The 24,840-nt window shown below is 33.1% G+C and overlaps 1 protein-coding gene across 1 annotated transcript; it reads right to left on the bottom strand.

Annotated features, from left to right (window-relative positions):
• Positions 1–12,683: 12,683 nt before the first annotated feature.
• LOC122510599 lies at positions 12,684–22,788 on the bottom strand. The gene is made up of 2 exons (XM_043625371.1): positions 22,523–22,788; positions 12,684–15,125 (listed from the first exon to the last, which is right to left on the bottom strand). The coding sequence occupies exon 2, from the start codon at positions 15,110–15,112 to the stop codon at positions 13,838–13,840; it is 1,275 nt and encodes a 424-aa protein (XP_043481306.1). The 5' UTR covers positions 15,113–15,125; positions 22,523–22,788; the 3' UTR covers positions 12,684–13,837.
• Between the last annotated feature and the right edge of the window lie 2,052 nt (positions 22,789–24,840).

Here is a 24,840-nt window from a genome sequence, read left to right as displayed (position 1 = left end):
GAACCTAAAGAAGACTTAGGCTTATAGTCAATTAAAATTCAAAATTACTGTCTATTTTATGGAATTAAAAGAAAATCAAGTTGAAGTAAAAGTTGGTGTCGAGAAACGAGGGAAAAATCCCACCGCTGCCACCATTTGTTGTAAATATTGTTAAAGAAAATTAATTTAAATTAATATTCTCTTCTTCGGAGTCACAACAACTGATCAAGGTTTAAATTGATCTTATTTTATGTGGGTCGTTCACTCAGTCGCAATAGCGTCTCGTCAGGTAAATTGTAGGTAGCGTAGAAATAATTTATGATACTTTTAATTAAACTTGATATTCTTTTATTTTATATATAAATGAATAAGAATTAATTGTGGTTACAATGTAGCTTACCAATTAGAGTACTTCGGTAGATTATTGTTCGAAGATACACTTCTCAGTCCTTACACATTCACATGAATATAAAACAAGGCTTTTCCTCTTTGAACACTACGAAATATATGTATATTATCTTAAAAAAAAAACTTGAGTACACTGGAATTTCGAAATTAATAATTTTGATTCAACGCGTGGATTCTTTTTTTTTTTTTTTTTAACTTTATAAAATCACCCTTCGATCGAATTAACTCCGAATATTCAATAGCTAATTAATGACGAGCGATTCACGAGTTTTAATTAGCAACTGAAGACAGCGGGTATATTTCGCGGCGAAGACTGTCGATTATTAAATACAATAATTCAGCGCGTAGACTTCTTTATGCTGACCCAAGACTGCGAATTATTGGCGCTTCCTTTGGTTTATATAGAACCATTTTTTAAGGAGTCAGCACGGTCATTGGACTGTTGTGACATTCCTTGATTGTGGAAATTTCTTTAATATTTGAAAGAGGTGATTGAACTCTCTTAGGCAATAATCCTCTTTTAGTTGGTATGTGAATACCATACCCTTGAATATTAGTCAATAATCGTTGGTAAATGTGCAGTGAGGGTTGATGAACCTCCCTACCCATTTCGCAACATTATCACTAATCTAGTTTTTACATTTTTGTGAGGTTATTGCCATTGTTGGATGGCTCAATATTTATTACAAATTCCACATTCTTTGATTCTATATTCCAAAGAAAAGCGGTTCAATAAACTAATCGGAATTATTTTTATTAATAATTCGGATTAGTAATTGTGTAATTAATGTCTTGATTACACACAATTATTTAGAATTTAAATTTAAGAATTTTGAAGCAGAATAAAAAAAAATAAAATGAACTTATGGTTCATTACAAACCACCTTCGGATCATACAAATTATCGTCCCGAGAATTCCGTGCTCAATATGCCTAAATTTAATTGAATATAATAATATAGCCTTTTCTATTTTAAATTTTCTTTCAAAAATGCATAGGTTCATCAACCCTCACTGCACATTTACCAACGATTATTGACTAATATTCAAGGGTATGGTATTCACATACCAACTAAAAGAGGATTATTGCCTAAGAGAGTTCAATCACCTCTTTCAAATATTAAAGAAATTTCCACAATCAAGGAATGTCACAACAGTCCAATGACCGTGCTGTATGGGCAGCCGCCTGTATGGGCAGTTAACCTTATTTCGTAAAAGAATGAACATGCGCAATAGGCGTAAAATTTCTGCAGTATTTGTATCAATTTCTACGTTATCAGCATAAAAGTTCTACCTCTTTAACGCATGGGACGTCAGTATACTACGATTGCAAGAGATCCATGCTATTTTAGTATATGTTTCATGCAATTGAGGTATAAGGACACGCCTCTTAAGCAGGGCGTTCATACAAAATTACCATAGGAATTCTCCATACTACAAACGCTTGATTTTTCTCTCCGTGTACTTTTTCTTTTTTTCTCATTGTAAAAGTTATCGTTGTTTACATAAGTTATTTATCGAATTCAATCGGATAAGTAACCTTTATTATAGTATCAGATCTAATCTCAAAAAATTTAAAGAGACTGTTTTATATTGTTCGTAAGTGTTATGACCACGTTATTTCTTGTCAAATTATGCTTGTGGACAGAAGTGGGCCATTTTCTGTAAACAGAAATGGGCCACTGCATTGACGTTCCGTTTCGAGATTTAGTGATTTTGAATAAACTAATAAAGTGGTTCTATGAATTAACTTGTATTTTTTAGCAATCATGACACCAAGAAAGGCTAAACCGACTGACTATGAACTTATTGTCTATAACAAATTACTTTATACAATAAATCAAATAAAAATTAATAAAATTTCGAAACGCACTGCTTGTGTTTGGTTTTACAATACTATTAATTAAAAAAATTAATCATTTAACATAAACAATCATAGTGCTTGATCCTTTTATTTATTTTAGATGAAAAACTTAGGTAGCCCACTTCTGTCTACAAAATCATGATATCGCAAATTTCTCTTTTTTTGCAAAAAGATGTTAAAAAATATGTTAAAATTAAAATTTTTTTTTGTGTTTACCTAAAGTTAGGTAACCCCTTTCTCTACAAATCAGGGGCGTAGCCAAAAAATGTTTCGGGGGGGGGGGGGTATGGAATTTGATAAGAAGTGTACTCAGAATAAAATTAGAAATTTAGGCTTTAACATATATGTTTTTCCAAAATTTCGGGGGGGGGGGTGAACCCCTAAACCCCCCTGGCTACGGCCCTGCTACAAATAAACGCAATAAATGTTTAAAAATGTTAATTTCTGAATAATCTAAAGCATTAAAACCAAAGTGTGGCCCACTTCTGTCGGTACTACTCTATATAATGAACTGGATGTTTATGTGAGTTTAATGCTGCCTGCCCGCGCAGGCAGTATGAAGTTGACCAGTTATGAATATATATTATATTATTTTTAGTTTACTTCAATTTTCATACATATATTTGTTGTTCATATATATTTTTTCTTACAGTTAAACCTTTACAATAAAAAATTTTAATCAATTGATTATTTTTAAAGTTGTCGAAAAATGAATTCTTGAATATTATAATATTTCATGAAGTTAGTCTTAGTAAAATAAGCAAGAAAAAATAGTAAGTACCCACTCATTGTAAGTCTTATACTCTTGCGGAAGATTGGAGATCATGTCCATAGTATTATTTTCTTAAACATATAAAATAAATCAAATTTCAGAATTCTGGGTGTCTACTATTTTCGTTCAACGAAATTCACGTTTTTTCCCAGCTTTGTCCTAATTTTCCACAGTTTTTTTCTCATCAAATTTAAATTTATTTAATTTCGGACATAAATAAATCTACAAATGGCTTCTAAAATTATTAGAATTTTTATGAATAATTAAATTCTTTTTACGAGTTTCTTTAAATTTTTTAAAAACAATGTTTTTGTTTAATTTTAATTAAAAATTTGGAAAATAATTAAATTTCTGCAAAGAATTTTACAATTTATAAAAGTAATTGAACCCGTGTGGAAGAAGCCCGAAGTTGCCCGAATAGAAGTCGGTTGCTGGTCAGGGGCTAGAAGGACTAATTTTTCACATAAAAGGAATGTCAGATCTGGTAGGGGACAATTTGGGATCAGTTTTTTGAAAGCCTTACTATCAAATACATGAATTCTGGACAGTTTAGTTTTAACTTAAAAAGTTTAAAATCATTATTTTGACACAAAAGTAATATTTCTGAATCCAAAATTTATTTCTTTTTATTAATAAAGTTTTGTCTACCGCTGAATCTGCATCTTTAGTTGAAATTGAAAATGTTTTATTTCGGCTTTAAAATAATAAACAAAAATTTTAAGTAATCGAATTTGACGAAATTACTTACTCACAAATTTTCAAAATTGCTAAAATCAAATTTTTCAACAAAATTTGAAAATTTTGTTTATCTCTTATGAGTTTTGGTAATTCAATGAAAGTATTAAAACCTCCTTGTAAAGGTTCAAATATGTTAATACAGTAGAACCTCGATAAGTCGAACCTCGATAAGTCGAAAACCTCTGTAAGTCGATGAAAATGTCCATTCCCTTCCCTAGAAGCCCAAAAACCTCTGTAACTCGAACTTTTCAACCTCTATAACTCGAAGTAATTTTTATTTCCCTTCAACAACTTTTCCATGTATCCCTTAAACCGCACACTGCCGAATCCATCCTTAAACCGCACACTGGGTGTGCGACACCCGGGGACTTTTAAGTTTGTTCTCCAAGCTGGAATAGGATATTATCTTTTGCAAAAATTATCTTATATAGCTCAGTACATCTATTTTGAAGGAAAATAGGTTTCATAATGATTTATTTAATTTTAATAATTGAAAAAGAGTTTTTTAAAACTACTGAAATTACCTTAAACCAAAAACTGGGTGTCAAACAAGCAGAAATTTTTCGCCGACAACTTCATAAAGCTATCAAATACACAAAGACACTTGGGAGACTAATGTCCCTAACGGAACATAAACTTAAGTACTAAATGTATCGTCCAATAACGACACATGCTAAATTTTTACGAATTTAACCGAAATATTAGAGTAAAAAGCTAGAATATGGGTGTCGCACACCCAGGGTGCGGTTTAAGGGGTATTTTAACCTCTAAAAACTCGAAGTTCAGTTTTGCAACCTCTATATAACTCGAAGTTAGTACATATGGCCCTTTTAAACCTCTGTAACTCTAAGGTTTTGTTTTTCGGAACCTCTATATCTAGAAGCTAATACAATACAATTGTTATCAAACAGTGTTCGGAATCTTTAAGGCAAACAAAAATTACAGATTTCTTTTAATGTTCAATAAATATACAATATATGAAAACCTCTATAAGTCGAAACCTCTTTAAGTCGAAGTTTTCATTGTTTCCCTTCAACTTCGACTTATCGAGTTTCTACTGTATTTACTAGTAAATTTGTAATTTCTTTTAAAGACCATCCTGATTTATTTCCATTAAATTCTTCAACTTTTTTTAAAATTTGTTTTATTGCATTAATAAAAATTGATTTAATATCGGTAGAGGGTAAAATAACTTCATTTTGTGTACTAAAGAACTTTTTGTCATCTATAATTTCACCATCGCTTATGGTTGTAAAAATGGTAGTTAATATAAAAGTTACTTTTAAACTATTATTTTGTTTCAATGCATTTCTAAAACGAGATTTAATTAAGAATTTAGAATCTTCTAAAAAATTGAATAAATCCTTATGTTTTAGATTAATAATGACTGCTGTTCTCACTCTATTTTCGAATGCTGACTCTAAATCTTTCCATTTAATTCTATTATACTTTTTATTTTCATTTATTTCAATACCACTACCTGTTTTTTGCAAGTGTTTTAATTTTCTATTAAGGACTTTTAAAATTCCTAATGTACTTATTATTTTATTTTTATCACCCACAGTTAAATCTTTTTTTATTCTTAAAACTTTATTTAAAAGACGAATATTTTGTGTACCAAATTTAATCCACTTTTTGGTTTCATATAAATATTTCTGATTATTCTTAATTTTGTTAATTGTATCGAAAGCACTTTCCATTATTTTCACAAGTTCTTTGCAATTAAAATTAATTTTAATCTCATTTCAGAAGTATATCTTTCAGTTAAATGATTACACCGGCACACAAAAAAAATTGGATTGCCAGGACTGCCATGTGGTAGGTTTTTTTTCTTAAGGTGTATCTAAAGAGAAAAACATTGTCCGACCTAAAAGTTAGTTCGTGTTCTTTTTTTACAGACTTGGTGGGGGGGTGAAGTTTAAGAAACTGATTTTTATGGGAGTTTACTTAATTTTTATAAATAAAGCTAAATTTTTGCTTCTTCTAAATGTTTTTTTGAATTCAGTGACTTTAATAACATAAGAATTGAATATATATAAAAAAATAAAAATGGCTGATTCAAAATGGCGGATCTAACATGGCGGACAAAATTTTTGAAAATTTCTCGCATTTCATCTCACCACATGGCATTCCTGGGAATCCAAATTTTTTTTGTGTGCCGATGTTATCACTATAATTGAATATAGCCAAGAATAAAGCTTTGTTAAACAATGATCATAATAAACAACTTGCAGTGCCTTTTATAGTGCTTTTCAAGGTTAAAAAAAGTTATATTATATTGCACATACCTTTTAGTTGAATCATTTTTTTTCATCCATCGTTTCCATATCTTCAATATTCTAATCTAATCTATCAACCAAGATCGAGCTGGATTTTCCTCAAGAGGGAAAAGTAAGCACCTAGGTTACAAAACCCATTGTACCAGACTCCAGCTCGCTCGTTTATAGCAACCCCTTAGAGTCCTGTTCTTCTCCAGAAGTCCAGTATCTGCAGTAGATTCGTAATCAGCGACCCGAAAAACCTCCCGAGTACCAAGTTTCGTCAAATTTAAATGAATAAATAAATCTATGCATCTAAGGGTTAATATATAGTCCTGTTTACTGTGATAGCGGCATATTTATCAAGCTTGTAAATAGAGCAAATACTTTTAAGAAAATTTGGAAAAATTGAAAGTTTTACCCCTTATAATGTACTAAAAGAATCCAAAGTTAGAGAATTTTAAATAAATTTTTATAAGCTAGAAAAATCTTTTTGTGAGTTCTAGGAAAAATTACATGTATTTTCTATTTAAAATTTCAGTCGACTAGAGGCACGTGTTAATATTGTTCGATTTGCTTCAAACTTTCAGGAAAATTTTTTTTTATAACTTGATTAATTTTTTGGGGTGAGACCGAAGATTTGGAAACATCGCCCAAATAAAAACCACCCTAATACATACCTACACAAAATTTTTTATTGGCATTTTTGGAATCCTGAATGCTCTAAAAAATAATTATATGGGAAATTTAAAGTTCTGAGTAATGTACAGACAAAAGTCTCATCTTATATATGGGTGATTCTCCAAAAACCGATCACTTTTAAGTTGATAAATTTTTTTTTTTAATGTTCAAAAATTGAACTTTCTTTTATTAATTACTATTCATTGGTATTTAAATAAACTATATTTAAATTAGTTACGCTACAAAACTATTTAAACTTTAAAAATATTAAAATTGTTTAAATTTCACCAGGATCATTTTGAATTTTTTCACGTCGCTCTTTTTCCACATTTGCTTTTTTCTGTTTGTTTAAATATTCTTTTATGTTAGACAATCCATATCAACTATATTTATTTTAAATAACATTTATTAATAAACATTAGTTTTCGTGTAATTAGCACTTTTCGCGTAATTGAAATGAGATGTGAAAAGTAAACAGGAAAACTAACCTAATCAGAGGAGTATCATCAAGGGGCACTGAAATTCATATTTCTTTTATATAGGTATTATTAATTGAATTAAATGATTTATTTTTATAATTTTTAAAATTATATTTAAAAATATATAAAAAGATTAGAAAAATTTCAACTTTATTACCTATTTTAAAAAAACTTTTAGGCACGGGCACACTTTTTGCTTGTTTCGCACCTACCACGTGCAAATGTTTTGACACGACACTGGACTCCACGACAATGGATATTTGTACAAAATCCATTAATACATATTTTAAACAAAAGCAAATAAAAAAATGGCTAGGTATACACTTTTGTCCTACCAATCTGTAAGTTTTTATCCGTTTTTTATTGATATTTATATTGAAATATTAAAGTTATGACAGCGCACGACAAAAGAATGAATAAAAATACACGGGGTTTTTCTAGTGTTTTTTCTTAAAAATATGAAAAATATAATTTATTTTACAATTTCTCTTGGAGATTTGAAAAGTGACATGTTTTTTCTTTAATTTCCAATTAATTTTGATATAAAAAGTGCACGTCTTATAGTTTATTTATACACGTTTATCCTTTGTCGTGCCAGCATGTTGATTTTTAAAGACACTTATATTTTAATAATTATCAATGACTATATTGATGTATTAAAAAATTTCATCGATAAAAATTGAACCTTTTGAGTTAATCTTTCATAATATTTATTGTATAATTAAAGATAGTTCTTTTTTTATAAGCAATAGTACTTTAAAGTTTGGTACTCAGAGGTAAGGACATATTGAATTGCTGTTTTCCAGCTGTTGAGTGTTGTTTTCCACTAAATTTGTGTTAAAAAATTATCGTTTTTTATAAAGGGTATAATAAGTGATGTTTGAATAATATTTTTGTCCAATGTTAATATTTAAATGTCAAGATGTTTAGAAGATATAATTCAAAGACATGAAATTGACCACTTTTAGGAGAATCACTTATATATAGATTTGAAATATTCAAGAAAAAATAAATAATTTCCATACATTAGGGGAGACTGGGGTAAACCCGCTAACTAGCTATTTGACGCTATGAACTCATATTGATACTGTAAATAGTACTTAACATTCAACTTATATTAACGAACTTTAGTTTAGTTTCATGAATTCAACATAGAATCAGAGGCGATCAAATGTTTTTAGAGGTGTCAGAAAAAAACAGTCATTGCATTTTTAAGTTTTTTGATAATTATTTTTGACCCTTAATTTATTTGGCTATTTTTTATGGTATTGGATGTCCATTTTCAAAGTACATAATTATATAGGTTTGTCTGATATCAAAAAGATTTAATTGAATTCATTCTGAAATGTGGGGAATACATTCGGGGTAAAGCAGCTCACTTAGTTTTAAATTTAAAATTTAGAATAAAATAATAAAATTTATAATTTGTTAAAACCAAAATTGTAACTACATTTTACTTTCTCTTAATAAAATATAACATTATTTAAATCTATAGCTGTTGTAATTCATGAAACTAAAAAAGATAATTTAAAAACTCTTTTTTTTAAATAGAAATCATAAGCTTTCAAATGATATAAATTAATTAGTAAGTTGTTAGAAATATATCCTTCCATAGTTTGTTAATGTTGAATTAATACTTTTAAATTTTTGTTCAAATCTTACCTTCCCAAGATCATATTATACATTATCAACATTGATATAAATTAACTTGGATTTAGAGAATAATTTCCTAGATTTTTACGGATCGGAAAAAAATGAGCGGTTGACCTCAGTCTCCCCTATTTAAATTAATTATTTAATGCAAATAAAAACGAAAACGAATAAAAAAATATTTAGATAAAATAAGTCGGTTACGTTGACGATCTAGTTTGTTTTTCCTATTTCTTTAGTACGGCAGAGTTAGGGGTCTTAGGCTAAATAAGTACGCTTAGTACTGGGAAATAGCCGGGAATTAAATTTTACTGGGAAAAACTAACAATTAGTTAGCATTAACTATTTTGTTAGAACCGACAGATTAGCTCAGTCGGATAGATGCCTGGCGTTGGCGGTCGTTTAAGGACCAAGGGTATAAGTATCCTTGGTTCGCGCCCACTTGGCTTGGAATTTTTCGGCACGTGAGACAATCTGAGCGGGAGGTTTGACGTCGAGGTATAATGATGTGCACCGTCGATTATTGTCCGGTACACACCATTTGAACTCGACTGTCGATAAACCGGTTGTACTCAGGAGAGGTTTTCTACAGTTTCCCTCTTCTCTGGCGAGAAAACCCATTGACGGGTGATCCAGGCGCAATGCGAGTACTCCTAATAAAAGTCGGCTGTAGACGCAAATTAGGTTAATATATAGAAAGTTTATGTAGAATGGTTATGCTTAATCCAAAAAAAAGTATTTCTCGGGGACTCTTGTCGAAGTGCGTAAGGCCAATAGGGCAGGAGTATAAACAATAAAAAAACTATTTTGTTAGGAAAATATTACGATTTTAATTAGTGACAGACTGTTTTCTATCAAATTTGTTATTCAGGAACAGTATTGGTCAACTTGTAGTACTCTGTGTGTTTGTAGTACTACAATTAATGTAGGGTAATGTCACATTGAGTGGACCGCCACTTTGAGTGGACCACTTGAGTTTTTAAGTTATCTGACAGCGGAAACGTGAAATAAATAAAACGAATAGCAGCACCGCACCTAGAAACCGTAAGAATTTATGTTCCGCGATAATCATATACGCTATCGTTTGATGTAACGCATTTTTAGAAACACAAACCAAAAAAGAAGTCGCTCTTACAATGAGTAAAGTGATTCGGAAGTGTAAAAGTAGTGTAAAATTTAAGTTTTAAAAAAAATGTTGGTGTCTGCCATAAAAAGTTGCATGTCACCATGAGTGGACCACTGTTTATAATCATGAGTGGACTGCCTGTCTTTTATATTTTTAATATCAGTTTACCATTTTTATGGAAATAAATTGACAATAAATTGGTTTGAAACTATGTTTTATGTTCTTTATTAATTTTTTTGTGATTTTGATGTAATATGTGCCAAAATTATTAAAAATGGTTTCACTTGTAAACATTGCGACACAATCATGGTCTGAAGCTGCATAAGCATAAATTTTGTTTTAATATATCAGAAATATTAAATGCATTAAAGAATTTAGAATAACTTTTACAATTTTTTAGGAGTGGTCCACTCAAGGTTACACTTTTCTCATTCTTTAAAAATTAGCTATTTTTTTAAAGTCAATTGTTTTTGCCAAATAAAAAAAATCAAAGCTATTATGGTATAAACACTTATCTAGGGATCTAAACTAAAGCTTTGAATATAAACCTCCGATTAATTTGCTTTCATAAAGAATTTTTAAGAAAAAAAGCTTAGGCGGTCCACTCAAGGTGACATTACCCTACTATTTAGGGGCCAAAAATCGGTTTTTTTATTTTTTAAAGAATGAAGTACCCTTTTAATCATCTTGCGAATATTAGATGTTACTTTTGACATGATAATTATTTAATAGAAAAAAATGTCGGTGCAGTGGTTCAAAAAAAATTTTGCCCAAAAAAAGTTTCAAAAAAAAATTTTTTTTTCTGTCTTTTTACTGGTTTTCTTTGTAAGAATTTGGTCAACAATTTTTTGTATCAACTGTTCATATTGTATTGTGCAAAAAAAATTTCTCAAGAGAATCGGTTTAGCCATTTTGGAGAAAATCAAAATTTTTGAATTTTTTTGAATTTTCAAAAAATTTTCTCGTAAACAGAGCTAAAAACCGGGTTTAGAGAGTAGAAACCTCTGTTTTTCAATGTTTAAACATTCTTGTCCCACTTTTTCATTTATATGTCCTTTTAGGAAAAAACCTCAGCTTTCGTTTAAAAAAAAAAAAAAAAAAAAAAAATGGGACCTTTTTTCCAAAAAATTAAAATTTATTTTTAATTTTGATTTTTTTGGGTCAAAAAAAAATTTTTTTTTTAAATGCTTATTTTCAATCGAAAGAGCATGAAAAAACCTTTCTAAAATGTACCTTGCCAAATTTTTATGTTTAATAGTTTAAGAGTAAAAAATTATCGAAATAAGCATTACACCGTAAGACACCTGGATCACTTGACATGGAATGCCTCATATATATTTCAACAAGTTATTCACCCATTGTAAACAAATAAATTATTTTCCATAGATATTCCTAAGAAATAGAAAGGTCGGGAAATACCTAATAATGTCCAGGAAATTTAGGCCTAAGGAAATTGGGTTGAAATTTTAGGTATTTCCCGATTTGTCTAGACATTTTCCATAATAAAACTGATAAATTAAATAATTTTCAAAAGAAAATTTTAATTTTACAGAAACCCTTTTGTATTTTTTTAAAGATACCATTAATTAATAGGCCGAGCATCGAAAACGATTGGAGATGATCTTTAAATTTTTTTTCGCGAAAAAATATATTATTTTTAATATTTAGTAAAAAGAAGATTTTTTTTCTCCTGGCGCTCTTAATTTTTGGGTTGGTGGACTGCAGTTTTGCATTCGTATATATTTTTATATTTAGACTTCAGTAAAAATGTAATGAAAATAATTAGAGTTCAGTACGGGTACGGAATATTCGGTTTCAGTACGAATACAATTCGCAATTGTCCTGTTTTTTTATTCTTTCATTATTTTTTTCTTCGGAAATGTTTCTTTTTCTATTTTGAGTCTTATAATCTTAAAAAGTTGATATTCAGAAAGAGTTACATTCTTTTCCGGGATAGAAAATTTTTAATTATAATGTTTGTTATAATATTGCACCGTTCGACTAAATTAAACTTCTTTTGTACTTATGAACAAACCACAGATTTTTGTAAATAAGAGCCAGAAAAGAGATAGGTAACGTTACTATATATCTGGTCCAATTTTACATAAGAACTACCCCTATTTCTATTTATTTAAAAAAATATTAATAAAACTAAAAAAATTCGATTTCTTAAAATAAATCGTTGAATAAGTATAATATCTTTTTTCGAACTTGGAGAATATGAATTTTAAGTTTATTATATAAAATTTAAAATTTCTGACAAATTTTAAAAAAATTTGACTTATAACATTGAAATTTATAATATATGCCAAATTCAAATTTTTATTTGTGTACTTTATGTCCAAAACTAGTTTCGGATTAAGGATAGGACTGGTTTTGGAGGCAAGGAACACAGATAAAAATTTTAATTCAGCATTATACAGATTTCAATGTCATAAAAATCAAATTTTTTTTTAATTTGACAGAAAGTTTTAATTTTTTGTATCAAACTTCAAATTCAGATTTTGCAAGTCTTAAATATACCGTAGTTATCAAGATTTGTCTTAGGGGTTGATTATAATAAGCATAAAAGGTGTGACCAACAATATAAGAATTAATTGTAATAAAAATCGAGGGTTCGACTCATATTGTGAGACACAATTGCCAACCAGGAATCCACTGCTCGAAAAATTTCTCCTCCTTCCTTCGGTGACAAGCCAAGAAAAACAAGATTGGAAGACTAACCTGTTAGTATTCCCACAACTGAAATCGGCGATTATGACGCTGGAAACGGCGGAAATAATCAGCGCACTCACAAGAAACAATAATTTATTTTGGCACAAAGAATATAAAAATACAATTATTAATTATGCGCAATGGTATGTTTTCGTACATGTGGTTCACACCAATCTGCTGTTTCTTGCCGGCCAGAAGCAACATGTGCTTTTGTCGTCTGCTATTCATGGCGTGCGCGACGCCTGGTGTTAAAGTTTGGCGCTAAAGCGCGAAATACAATTTGAAAATATATAGTACTAATATGAATTATTCAATCTGTGTAACAACAAGGATTGTTAGTAGAATAGAAACGTGATAAAACGTTACAATTCCCCCTTCTTAAATCGTTGTTGCTACCCAGGATTGAGTCGTTTGGCTAAATCTCTCCAACCCATAATCCTTGGCTTGCAAAAGAGACTAATCCTTTTAAGTTAGAATTGAATAATTATCATAATGATTTAGGAATAAAACAAAGCATTAAAAATTGAGATGCAAAGATAACTGAATGAAAGGAGGGAAAAGAATCTGAAATTAAAACCTATCTGATATCTCACTTCTCGTCTTAATAATCAGTTGTGGGGTATTAATTAATACAATTATGTTTAACAACATATTTCAATTAGATTTGTTTTATTCGAAAGGTTTTAATGGCGCTGAGAAGTCGTTGATTACAATTGTAACGGCGCTAGGATCTGAGTAGTACAAAAATATATATAATCTTTAGATAATGAGAATAATACTGCGCAACGGCGCTAATATCTAAGTAGCTTTGGTAGTTAGAAATTAAATGAAATACTAAACTAATATTTTTTTTATTTTACTAATAGTTTACTGCGCAACGGCGCGAAGGCACAACGGTGCAACAAAATATAAAAATTTCGACTATTATTAGAAGTCTAACGAAAATAGGTAAAAAAAATTCTTTTTTTTTTTGTTTAATAATAGTTACTATAGTAATCATGACTTAGTTTAGTTTTCAAAATAATACTTAGTAGTGAAAACAAAATTGGTGATAATTATAATATTTGGTTGTCAAGAGATCGTTCTTAACTAAAAGAAAACTAAATTTAAAAAAATTAAAGTAATACTGTTTATCGTTACTAAACTAGTTGTACAAGGAGGACTGGAGTTCAATTTTTTTCGATGTCTTCGTTTAGTCCAATTTTAAACGCTTCCGTGAGAGATTCCCATAGAGCAACGTTGTCATCGATCGATTCCCTTGGGGAGATCAGGTTCTGCACATTACTGGGCTGTGCTTGGAGTGAGAGTACTAGTGGTTCAACTATTGGGTCTTGTGAAACCGTTGGCTCTTCGTTGGATTGCGCATTTTGCAGAGCAGTCTTGGGATTTGCTGGCTGAGTAGAAGGCTGCATTCCAGTTTCGGCTTTTGGTTCGGATTGAACGCAAAATTCGCTCTTAGAGTTGTTAGTTACAACTGACGTAATGGCTATATGCTGGGCTTGAGAAGCTGGGGGAGCGATGATGGCGCGAACTGCTTGTCTTCCATCCTTCATTGATTGGCTGGTGGAAGGGAGTGAGAATGATGCATCTTCTAATTCTTGGTCGAGTTTATTGCGCTTAATGGTATTTTCTCTTATCATTCTTCGACGGCACTCAGCGCAATGCGGGTTTGGCGTAGTCTTTGATTGCCAGCACGATTTACATCTGCTGCTCTCGGGAATGCTAGAGGGTCCATTAGGGTAGTGAGGCCAAGGACATTCTGCGGTCGAAAAGTCGGGGTGTGCGCAGGTTTGGCAGAAACGTCCGTTATATTTTCTTTGGCAGGAACGAAAGCTATGCCCGCTGATACCACAGTTAAGGCAGCCTTCGGGGGCCTTAGGTCTCAGCTTCGGTTCGCGCAAATTTGCGAGAGCATGGCATACTTCGGATACCGTGTTGTAAAAGAGTTTCTTGAGGCGGAGGCTGTAGTCTTCCTGGTAAGAGTAATCGTCGCAAACTCGGTTGAAATCGGCTTCATATGAATCGAGATCTTTTTTCATGGTGGCGCGTTCGACTTTTAGATCAGTGATCTCTTTCTGGAGTTCTGAGATCGTGTTTGTTAGGTTGTAGCGTTCCTTGTTCAAATCCGCCATAAATTGGTAGTGTTCTTCCTTATGTTCGGTGGCCTTGCTGGTCGTTGCGCAATTTAGTTTTTCTTTTTCTTCAAAAGAAGACAATTGTTGTTGAATAGTAGTTAACTTTTCTTTAAGGTTGTCACGTTCGGCCAGAAGGGTTTCTAAGGTTGTCTTGCGTAAAACAACCAGACCACTTGATGGTTGCTCGAGAGTGATGGCGCTGCTGGGTTCGCCTTGGTCTTCGGGGAGTGGCGTAATGCACAGAACCGGAATCTCTTGTAGGGCAGATCCAGTAGCGTTGTTCGTGTTGTCGTTGGGCGCTGGTTCCATGGTGATCGTATATCTGTAATAGAAATTTTTACAACGTAGAGCGCGATCGAAGATTCTTTCTTGCAGGTTTTAAGTCGTTTATATGATATTTTCCTAACTTTTTGCCATGCGAATCGCCGACAACAACTATCATGGGTGACAATTTTTCTAGAACTGTTGCTGGGCCTTTGTAACGTGGTGCCAGTTTAGAGCTGTAACCGCGTGCAGCATTAGATAAAGTGTTATTGGGATAGAATACGAGATCTCCAGGCTTGAAATCAATATCATTCTTCCGGTTTTTGTTATATACTTTACTATATTATTTACTTTACCTTGCTTCTTACTAGCCTTTTTCATGAGTTGTTCAACTTTTGCGCGAAGCGCATCTATTTGTTTTATACGATCTAACCAAATGTTGATTGTCTCGTCTGTATTTATGTCAGTGTTTATCTCGCGCGGTGGTTCACCTGTTCGTCTTGGCTCACGGGCAAAATTTAGAAAGGCTGGCGTAACTCCAAGGAAAGTGTGAACAGTGGTGTTGTACGCGAACTGGATATCTTCAAGTAGAATATCCCATTCGCGCTGATTTTCACCGAGAAGACTCGCTAACATTGTCTTTAAATTACGATTCACGCGCTCAACAGGATTAGCCTGAGGGTGATACACGGGTGTTGTACGTTGTACTGAACCGATTTTTTGTAAGAACGATGTAATGTTGCGGTTTACAAATTCTGTACCGTTGTCAGTAATAACGATTCTAGGCGCTCCCCAGCGGTTAACAAGAGTATTTAAAGATTTTACAATCTTGGGACCGTCTGCTTTGGACAGCGCGAAGCAATCTATGTACCGAGTGTATGTGTCTTCGCAAACTAAGATGTAACTTTTACCAGATTTCGACCGAGGTAGGGGACCTACGATATCGAGTGACACTGTTTCCCAAGGTTCCGTAATTTTGCGCGGATAGATTAAGCCTTGGGGGGGGTGTATTTTTGGGTTTACACTTAAGGCAGATCTCGCATTCATTAACGTAACGCTTGATATCTTCGCGCATACCAGGCCAATAGAAATGATTAATTATCGAAAGGTAGGTTTTGTTGATACCTTGGTGCGCGGATTGAGCAGTGCAATGATGTTCGGTAATAATCGGTAAAATTTCATTTTCTCTAAGGATCTTTTTCCAGGCGTTATTATCGCCGATGGTTTCTTTAACCATATTTGGTTTATAATAGTATAGTTGAATGTTCGAATCAACTTTATATCTTTCGTAGCGCAAGGGATCTTTACGAACTTTTTCTAACATCTGGTCGTACCAACTTTGACTTTTAATGGAATTTAGTTCGGTAACGTGCGTATCGTTAGTATCGTCTTCGTAAAGTCGCGAAAGCGTATCCGGCGCTTCATTAGTTGTACCTTTTCTGTGCTCGATCTTGACACTGTTTGCGGAAAGCTCGAGAGCCCATCGCGCAAGTCTACCTTTTGGGTCTTTGAGACCTTGCAACCAAATTAAACTGGAATGATCCGTTATCACAGTAAATTCAGCGCATTCGAGGTAGCAGCGGAGCTTTTTGATAGCGCAAATCACAGCTAAGCATTCCTTTTCAGTGGTGGTGTAATTTAATTCAGCACCTCTTAAAGGTCTGCTCAAGCATGTGATTAAGTATTCTTTTTCTCCATCTTGCTGTGTCAAGATAGCACCGATACCGGTGTCGCTTGCATCGGTATACAAGTAGAGGGGTAAACCGGGCCTAGGCGCGACTAAAGTTAAAGCGCTTTTTAAAGATTCTTTAACTTCGTCGAACGCGGCCTCGTGTTCTTCGGTCCAGTTCCAAGGTACCTTTGGACTCGCTAATTTATTTAGCGGTCCTTGCACTTTTGCAATATTGCGCAGGTGTCGATGGTACCAGTTCACTGAGCCGTTGAACCGGCGTAATTCTTTTCGATTACGAGGAGTCGCTCGTTCGAGGATTGGTTCGACGCGCTTTGCATTTGGTTTTAAACCGTCTTTGTCAAGGATGAAACCTAAATATTCTACTGACGATTTCGCGAAATAAGATTTGTCGCGATTGATGGACAATCCCGCTTCCTGTAGAATGGTAAGGACTACATCGAGAAGCAGAATAAGTTCTTCAAAAGTTTTGGATATTATTATCCAATCGTCGAGATACGCGTGAACTTGTTCGCAGTAATGTTCGGGCAGATTTTTAGCGCGAATGTGTTCTACGAACTTTTCTTTCAGTCTATCAGTTAGAGCTTGGAAAGTTGCCGGCGCATTTGTGAGTCCGAAGGGCATTCTGACCCATTCAAACTGTCCACGACCAGGGACAACGAAGGCGGTGTATTCTCGCGATTTCGGGTCAATTGGTATGTGGTGAAACGCGTCAGTTAAATCAATGGTGCTAATAATGTTAGCCTCAGATAGCGCATCAAGTATGGTGTCCATACGTGGCAAAGGGTATGCTGATTTCTTTGTGTTCTTATTCAACTTTCGGAAGTCCATGCATACTCTAGGCCTTACGATCCTTACGATAAGTGAGCACCACTGGGCTAGCAAAACGTCCATTGCTCCTAACAATAAACTTTTTGTCTAAGTAAATGTCAATTTGATCGTTAATTATTTTGTTCGCTTCTAAGCTGCGGCGATAAGGTTTCAATTTAAATGGCGTTGGATCGGTGAGCTCTATAACGTGTGTCGTTAAATTAGTAACACCGGTTCCAGAGGCAAATTTCGATAATTTATCATCTAAAAACGCATTTAATTTATTCCTTTGTTCCGGAGATAATTCGATTAATTGAGCCGAATTTAGGAAGCTACGTGCATTGGAAATGGAGCCTAAAGGGTGACGAACCGAGGACCCTTTCATGGACCAATAACCTTGGCTTGCGTCAATAATAACTTGCCATCTAGTTATAAAGTCCATGCCTAAAATGACTGGTGTAGTTAGACCGTCGAGAACGGCGAACCACATTTCACCGTGGCAATTATCTATTTCGCTATCGAATTTTACGGAATGGCGTGGTGCGGCTACGTGATCGCGTTGCGCGAGTTGTACGCCGGCGCGCGTTATCGCATCCTTAATCGGATCGCCGTTAGCTAAACTTTTGAGTTTGTCGAAAAGTTCTCATGACATGAAAGTTCGATCACTACCTGTGTCAAGAAACGCTGTTATTCTTTCGTTACCGATTTTGATTACCGTGGAAATTGTACATCTTTCCTGAGGCGGCGAGGGCGATGCGTGCCCTTTGTGTACTCTGCGCTTAGTTTTATCAGTCAATACAAATAAATTGTTCGACTGATTAATCAGTGGCAGCGATCTGAGTGAAGATATGCACGCGCCTATTGTGGGAGAGCAATCTTCCTCAGATTCAGAGTACTCAGTCTCAGATTCAGAATATAAGCAATCATCATAATCGCTTTCAGAATCACTAGTATAAATCCTACCTGCATGCTCGTTGGTTGCGGTGGAGGCGCGTGCGGGGGACAAGGAGGTCTCACGTTTTGCGCGCTGCACTGACAATCTAGCTGGTAGTACTGCGAAGAGTGGGGGGAATTGTGGTAGTAGTCTTGGTTATGATTGCGACCACGGCCACTACCATTCCAACCATTGTTATAACCGCGTCCGCGATTATTTTGATTGTTACCGCCTCGGTGGCCATTTCCACGACCACGAGGATTTTCGCTTTTCTTGTGCGCAGACGATCTACGTTTTTCCCCCCCTTTCTGCGACGGAGCGGAGCTTGAGGAGTTAGAAGAAGCAGAAGTGGAACGTTTGCGCGACCTATGAGAAGACGAAGATTTGTTCGGAGTGATCAAAGCGCTTTTAGGTTTACTCGCATTGGGATTTTCTGTGTCGCTTATATTTAATTTTTGTTTAAGAGACTCGAACTGTTTTTGATAAATGTCTATTTTATTTAACTTTTGTTTGGGCTCTGGTTTCGCTTTTTGTTTGTTTTTATTCGCTTGTTTTTGTTTTGTTTCTGTTTCGGTTTCTTTTTCGGTTGATTCGTCTGAAAAATTTTTAGATTGTGAGGTTTGCGAATCGATTGCATTTAATTGATTTCTGTTGCGCTGGTTACGAGACCGTTTCGCGTCTTGTTCGTGCAATTTATTCGATTGTTGCATGAACTCGATTTTTTCTTGGTATTTGCGTATTTTATCTAAAAGTCCTTCATAAGAGGTGAAGCTGTCGCGATCGAAAAGAGAAATTAATTAGGAGTGTAGGCTTAGATAAATTTTGTCAAGCTGGATGTTTTCCGGAATTTTATTTCTCAATTTGTTATAAAGCGCGCCGATTTTTATGACAAAATCTATCCCTGTTTCATTTTCTAACTGAACTGCGCGGTGGATTTTGTTCAGAATTTGGTTGTCATCGTTAACATCACTAAATGTTTTTCGGAATGACGTGGAAAATTCTGTCCATGTTGTCCATTTGTGACGAAACATGTTAAACCATGAGAACGCGGTATCTGATAGAGTTTGGGAGAAAATTGGGAGCGCGTCATTTGGATTTATCGCTGAAGCAGTCATTTTCCTTTCGAATTCGTCGAGAAATTCGTTTGCGTCTTGTTTTCCCGGAAATTTGAGATCCCACGATTTGATGATTTTATGTAAGTTTGGAACTTGAGTTCGTTGCGCGATGGAGGCGTCGAGAACTGGGTTCAAGGGAAGGTCAATTAAATCGTGTTGATTTCTGTCATTTACGTTTTCGGGAGTTGGAAACATAAAATCTGGTTGTTCTGCGAAATGTAGTGTGCGATTTGCAGGGGGTCCTTGTCGCAAAGGTGTGAACGAGAGTGGGGGGTGTATCGGCGCTATGACTGTGGTTGCACTTTGCGTTGTAGTCGAAGTGTTATCCGTGAATGTGACCGTGTTTGTGGTTGTAGTGGGGGGTAAACTAACCTGTTGCGCGATGTGTTCGCCACTGTTGTCGAATTCCCAACGAGAGTCGTGCCACGGGGATGGCGCATGTCTCGTTTGCATTTGTGACATTTTTTTTGTGAGGTCCTGTATGTTAGCTGACATTTCGGCACGAAGTTTTTTAATCGATTTAGTTGTTTCTTTTCTTAGCGCGGTTAGTTCTAGTCGATTTTCGTTGTACGCGTCTAGTGTTTGTTGACGTGTATTTTCGAGATGTTGTCGGAATATTTGATGCATATCATTTTTGAATTTTTTATTTTCTTCCGCTTGAGCAATTGCGAGATTTTCTATTCGCGTGTAAAAATGATTTAATTGTGTGTTAGATACTGGGGTTTTTTGTGCTTTAGATTTATGAACGCGGCGATGAAGCGTTATTTTAGGAAGTGTCCCTGATGGGGGTTGTAAAGGGTTGACTGTATGAGTGTCTTTTAATGTGTTAGCCTTTGTATCTTTAAAAATGTTCCACTGGTAAGTTGGAGTTGTATTTGCGCTAGTTGATTGAGATTCTACGTCGGCGTTATTTATTGGGCTAAAATTTTCCGCTGGTGAAGGAGGTCTTTGATTTTGATTTTGTGAAAAAATAATTTCTAAATTTTCTTTAGTTGCGCTCCATGTTCCTTCTTGTGGAACGTGTGCGGTGTTAGTAACATTTTCAGTACGCGCAGTGTTATTATCTAAATTTTCAGAGTTAACGGGGGTTGTTTTGTCTTCTTTGGGTGGTGTTCTCCACATTTTGTCAGAATCTTTAAATGCGCTTGTTTGGGAACGTGTTTTTCGTTTTTGTTTTTCGTTCTTTTTAGGGCTTCTTTTTCCCATAATTAAATAAGCATTTTCCTTTGTTAGAAAAAAAAATTTTTTTTTAATAGATTTTATTTCATCATTTTACTTGTTAACAAAAAGAAATCTCATCTTATTAATTTTATTTTTAGTAAAACTTCATTTTATCAACTTAGTTATTAATAAAATTTTATTTTGTTAATCTGATTTTTAATAAGGTTATTTTACTAATTTAATCATCAATAATAAGATTTTATTTCGATAATCAAATTTTAATAAAATTTTGTTTTATCAATTTAAAGGAAAATGAGAGAGAGAAAAAGAAAAAAAATTTCAATTTATTTTAATTTTGTTAATTAAAGAAAAGTTAATTTATCTTTTAATACATTTTGTTCCTTTTGTTTCAATTGTTAATTAATTTTATTTATTAATTCAGAGGAAAATAAAAGTTACATTTCGTTTTAATTTCGATAATCAAACTTTTATTAATAAAATTATTATTTTTTTTTTTTAAATTGATTAGATTCTTTTTTTTTCTCAAAATAGTTTCTCTCTTTAATAGAAAGATTATACAGAAATCATTGAAATAAAATTAAAATTTCATTATTTCTGTAATTTCGAAGACTTGAAAGAAGCAAGGTATTTGTGCTGTGATAGTAAACACAGCTGTGTTTTCATCGCGCTAATCAAGCTGGAGACTCGTGATTCCCTTTTTTTTATTATAAAGAAGGAAATTATTTAAAAATTGTCAATCATGATTGTTATTTTTACGGAGGAAAAGAATATTAAAATAAAATTTTTAAGTCGGTGTATTATACAATTTCTACAAAAAAATTTGTTAAATAATTGTTGCTAAGTAGTTTACGCGAAAAAACAAAGGTGTTGAGAAAGCAAAACAATAGTAAGCGCAGCGAAAAATATAAATAGTAAGCGTAGCGTAAGTATAAAATTTAAGCGAAGCGAAAAAATATGTTTTTATTTTCTTGCATGTACTATACTAGAAATATTTTGAAAAAGAAAACAAAGATATTTTAAGTAAAGTGTAGTCTGAAATTTACATTACGTATTTTAATTTTGAGTAAAGTTAATTATTTAATCGAAATAATTTGTTGACAGTTGTAAATTCCATGATTTATGCGAAGTGTATTGAGATTGGTGCGAATACAAGTAGTGAGATAGCAGAAAAGAGAATATTCATGCTTTATTTATTTAATAGTAGCAATATACAAGAATGATTTTTCTTTTTAACTTCCATTAATTGAGCTGAGGGAGCCTGGTTGGGTTTTATATGTTTTTTTTTGTTTAATAATAATATGACTTTAATGCGCGAGGATAATTTAGAAAAATGCTAAGTTATTTACAAGAATGGCAAGTGTGTTGCTTTTCAGGCGCGACACAGTCATATGGTTGTGTGAGTGATCAGAGAGTGGCCCTGGCGTGACGTCACAATGGCGACGCGAGGGGAACTCTCAACGTAGACTCGCACAGAGAGAAATGAATTTTAAGAAATTTATTAAAATATGCGTTAGGTGCCAAAAATGTGGCAAGGGCACAATTTTGGTTAAAAGATAACGTTGGGCGCCAAAAATGTGACCAACAATATAAGAATTAATTGTAATAAAAATCGAGGGTTCGACTCATATTGTGAGACACAATTGCCAACCAGGAATCCACTGCTCGAAAAATTTCTCCTCCTTCCTTCGGTGACAAGCCAAGAAAAACAAAATTGGAAGACTAACCTGTTAGTATTCCCACAACTGAAATCGGCGATTATGACGCTGGAAACGGCGGAAATAATCAGCGCACTCACAAGAAACAATAATTTATTTTGGCACAAAGAATATAAAAATACAATTATTAATTATGCGCAATGGTATGTTTTCGTACATGTGGTTCACACCAATCTGCTGTTTCTTGCCGGCCAGAAGCAACATGTGCTTTTGTCGTCTGCTATTCATGGCGTGCGCGACGCCTGGTGTTAAAGATTGGCGCTAAAGCGCGAAATACAATTTGAAAATATATAGTACTAATATGAATTATTCAATCTGTGTAACAACAAGGATTGTTAGTAGAACAGAAACGTGATAAAACGTTACAAAGGGTTGGAGTGAAAATTTGAAAATAGTAAGCTGATAAGAAGATATTACAATATGAACCTCCCAATTCTATAACTCGATGTACGCGTGGACGCGTGCTATAATTCCAGTCGGGTAGCAGTGAGTGGCCCAGAGGCGCTCACTTCTACTTGACTGGTGGGTCAAATCATACCTAACAAATCAAAGTTGTCCCTCAGTTCTCCGATTTTGGCGAAACTTTGAGAAATTGTAGAAAAATACATGCGAATAAAAATTCCAAAAAGGTTTTCGAAAATTTTGAAAATTTGTGGTTGTTCAGGGTTATCAAAATTTTTTTTTGAAATTTTGAAAACGCAATATCTCAGAGACATATGGATAGATTTTAATTATTTTTTCAGGGATTACTTATTATTTACAGACAATTAAAATGAAAAAATTTGCAAAAAAAATTTTTTTTGTTTTAAATAAAAAATTTAAGAAATATTGTTTAAACAAATTTTTTGTTTATAAGCGTATCTTTAATTTTTTTCTAATAGCGATATTTTGATTCCTTAGGATTTCACGACTATTTTGACATAAAGAAATCAATGGAGACTCTTAAACTTTCAGAGATATTGTATTTTTTGTCTTTGCGCGCAGGGCCAAAAAGCGCACTGAAGCAAAGGCTCTGTGTACAAGGTAACGGTCAAAATTACCTAATACTCGCGTAAATTTCAATCGAATTAAATTCTTTCTTTTTTAAATCAATTAGTAACATTTTATTAATAAATAAATAATAAATAAATAATATATAAATAATAAATAAGTAATAAATAAATAAAAAATAAAACTCGTAAATCTCAATCGAATTGAATCCTTTCTTTTTTAAATCAATTAGTAATATTCTATGAATAAATAATCAGATCGAGTTATAGAATTGGGAGGTTCAATTATTCAAAGATTAATTTTAAAAAATCATAAAAATTTTGTTTCTTTAATATTTTTTTAAATAAATCGAAATAGGGGTAGTTTTGGAGTTAAAAGTTGGACCTCACATATTTGTAAGGGTATGTTTAATGGTCGCAATGAGGTTTAAACAATTTTTGAATAAAAATTTTGAATTTTTATAGATTTTTTGCAAGACAATTGCTTTCCCTCTTTTTAGGGGTTGTTTTTACCACTGAAAACCGTAAAGGACTTGATCTTGGTAAACGACCAGACCCAGGTATATTTTTTTGGCTCTAGTATCCCAAGTGGAAATTCGTCAAGTATTACTTGTTTCCTTCAAGTAGCTGTGAAGTAGGGAGCGAGTTTTACTTGCCAAGACAATCTGGCCAGTCCTAAATAAGTGAGTGGCCAGTTTCACTGGATGAAAATATTTCCTCTTTGTGAACAGTACTTTTGTCAACACTGTAAAAACAGTGTCTCAATGTAAGACGTTTCTGTCCCCACTTTTGAAACAATTGAGGTGTTTTACCTTAGTAATTTTGAGGTAAAACACCTCAAATGTTTCAAAAGTGGGGACAAAACGTCTTACATTGAGACACTTGTTTTTACAGTGAAGTCACTGACTAGAAAATCTGATCATAATTGTGATAATATTTCCTTTCAGACGCTGGTCAGTCTCTGATTTGAAAAATTATTTGATTCTTCCTGAAAAACCTGTTTCACCACTTATCTGAAAAACTTGCCAACTCCTATTAAAAAAATTATTCTACATTTTTCCAAATCTCTAGCCGGAAAATCTTGACAATATCAAAAAAATAAACTGCGGACACAGAAAGTGACCATGGAAAAAATAAAGCACCAGTCCCATAAAATACTCTCTTAGTCAAACATTTATAGTTAGATATTAAAAATAATTTTCATTTTCCATACAGTAAAAAATTGAAAACCAAAGTTTTCATTTTTCTGAATTTTGACAAGATAAGATGTGTCAACTGTCAAGTGTCTGACAAGTGACTAAACAATTTATCTGGTTATGATTTCTGATCATTACGTTT

The sequence above is a fragment of the Leptopilina heterotoma genome, unplaced genomic scaffold, assembly GCF_015476425.1.
Source record: "Leptopilina heterotoma isolate Lh14 unplaced genomic scaffold, ASM1547642v1 Lhet_708, whole genome shotgun sequence".
Lineage (NCBI taxonomy): Eukaryota > Metazoa > Arthropoda > Insecta > Hymenoptera > Figitidae > Leptopilina > Leptopilina heterotoma.
Note: the sequence above shows the minus strand (reverse complement) of the source record. Positions and strands in the feature narration are given on the sequence as shown.

Coding starts and splice junctions, on each gene's coding strand:
- LOC122510599 (XM_043625371.1), bottom strand. CDS start 15,112: ATGGAACCAGCGCCCAACGACAACACGAACAACGCTACTGGATCTGCC.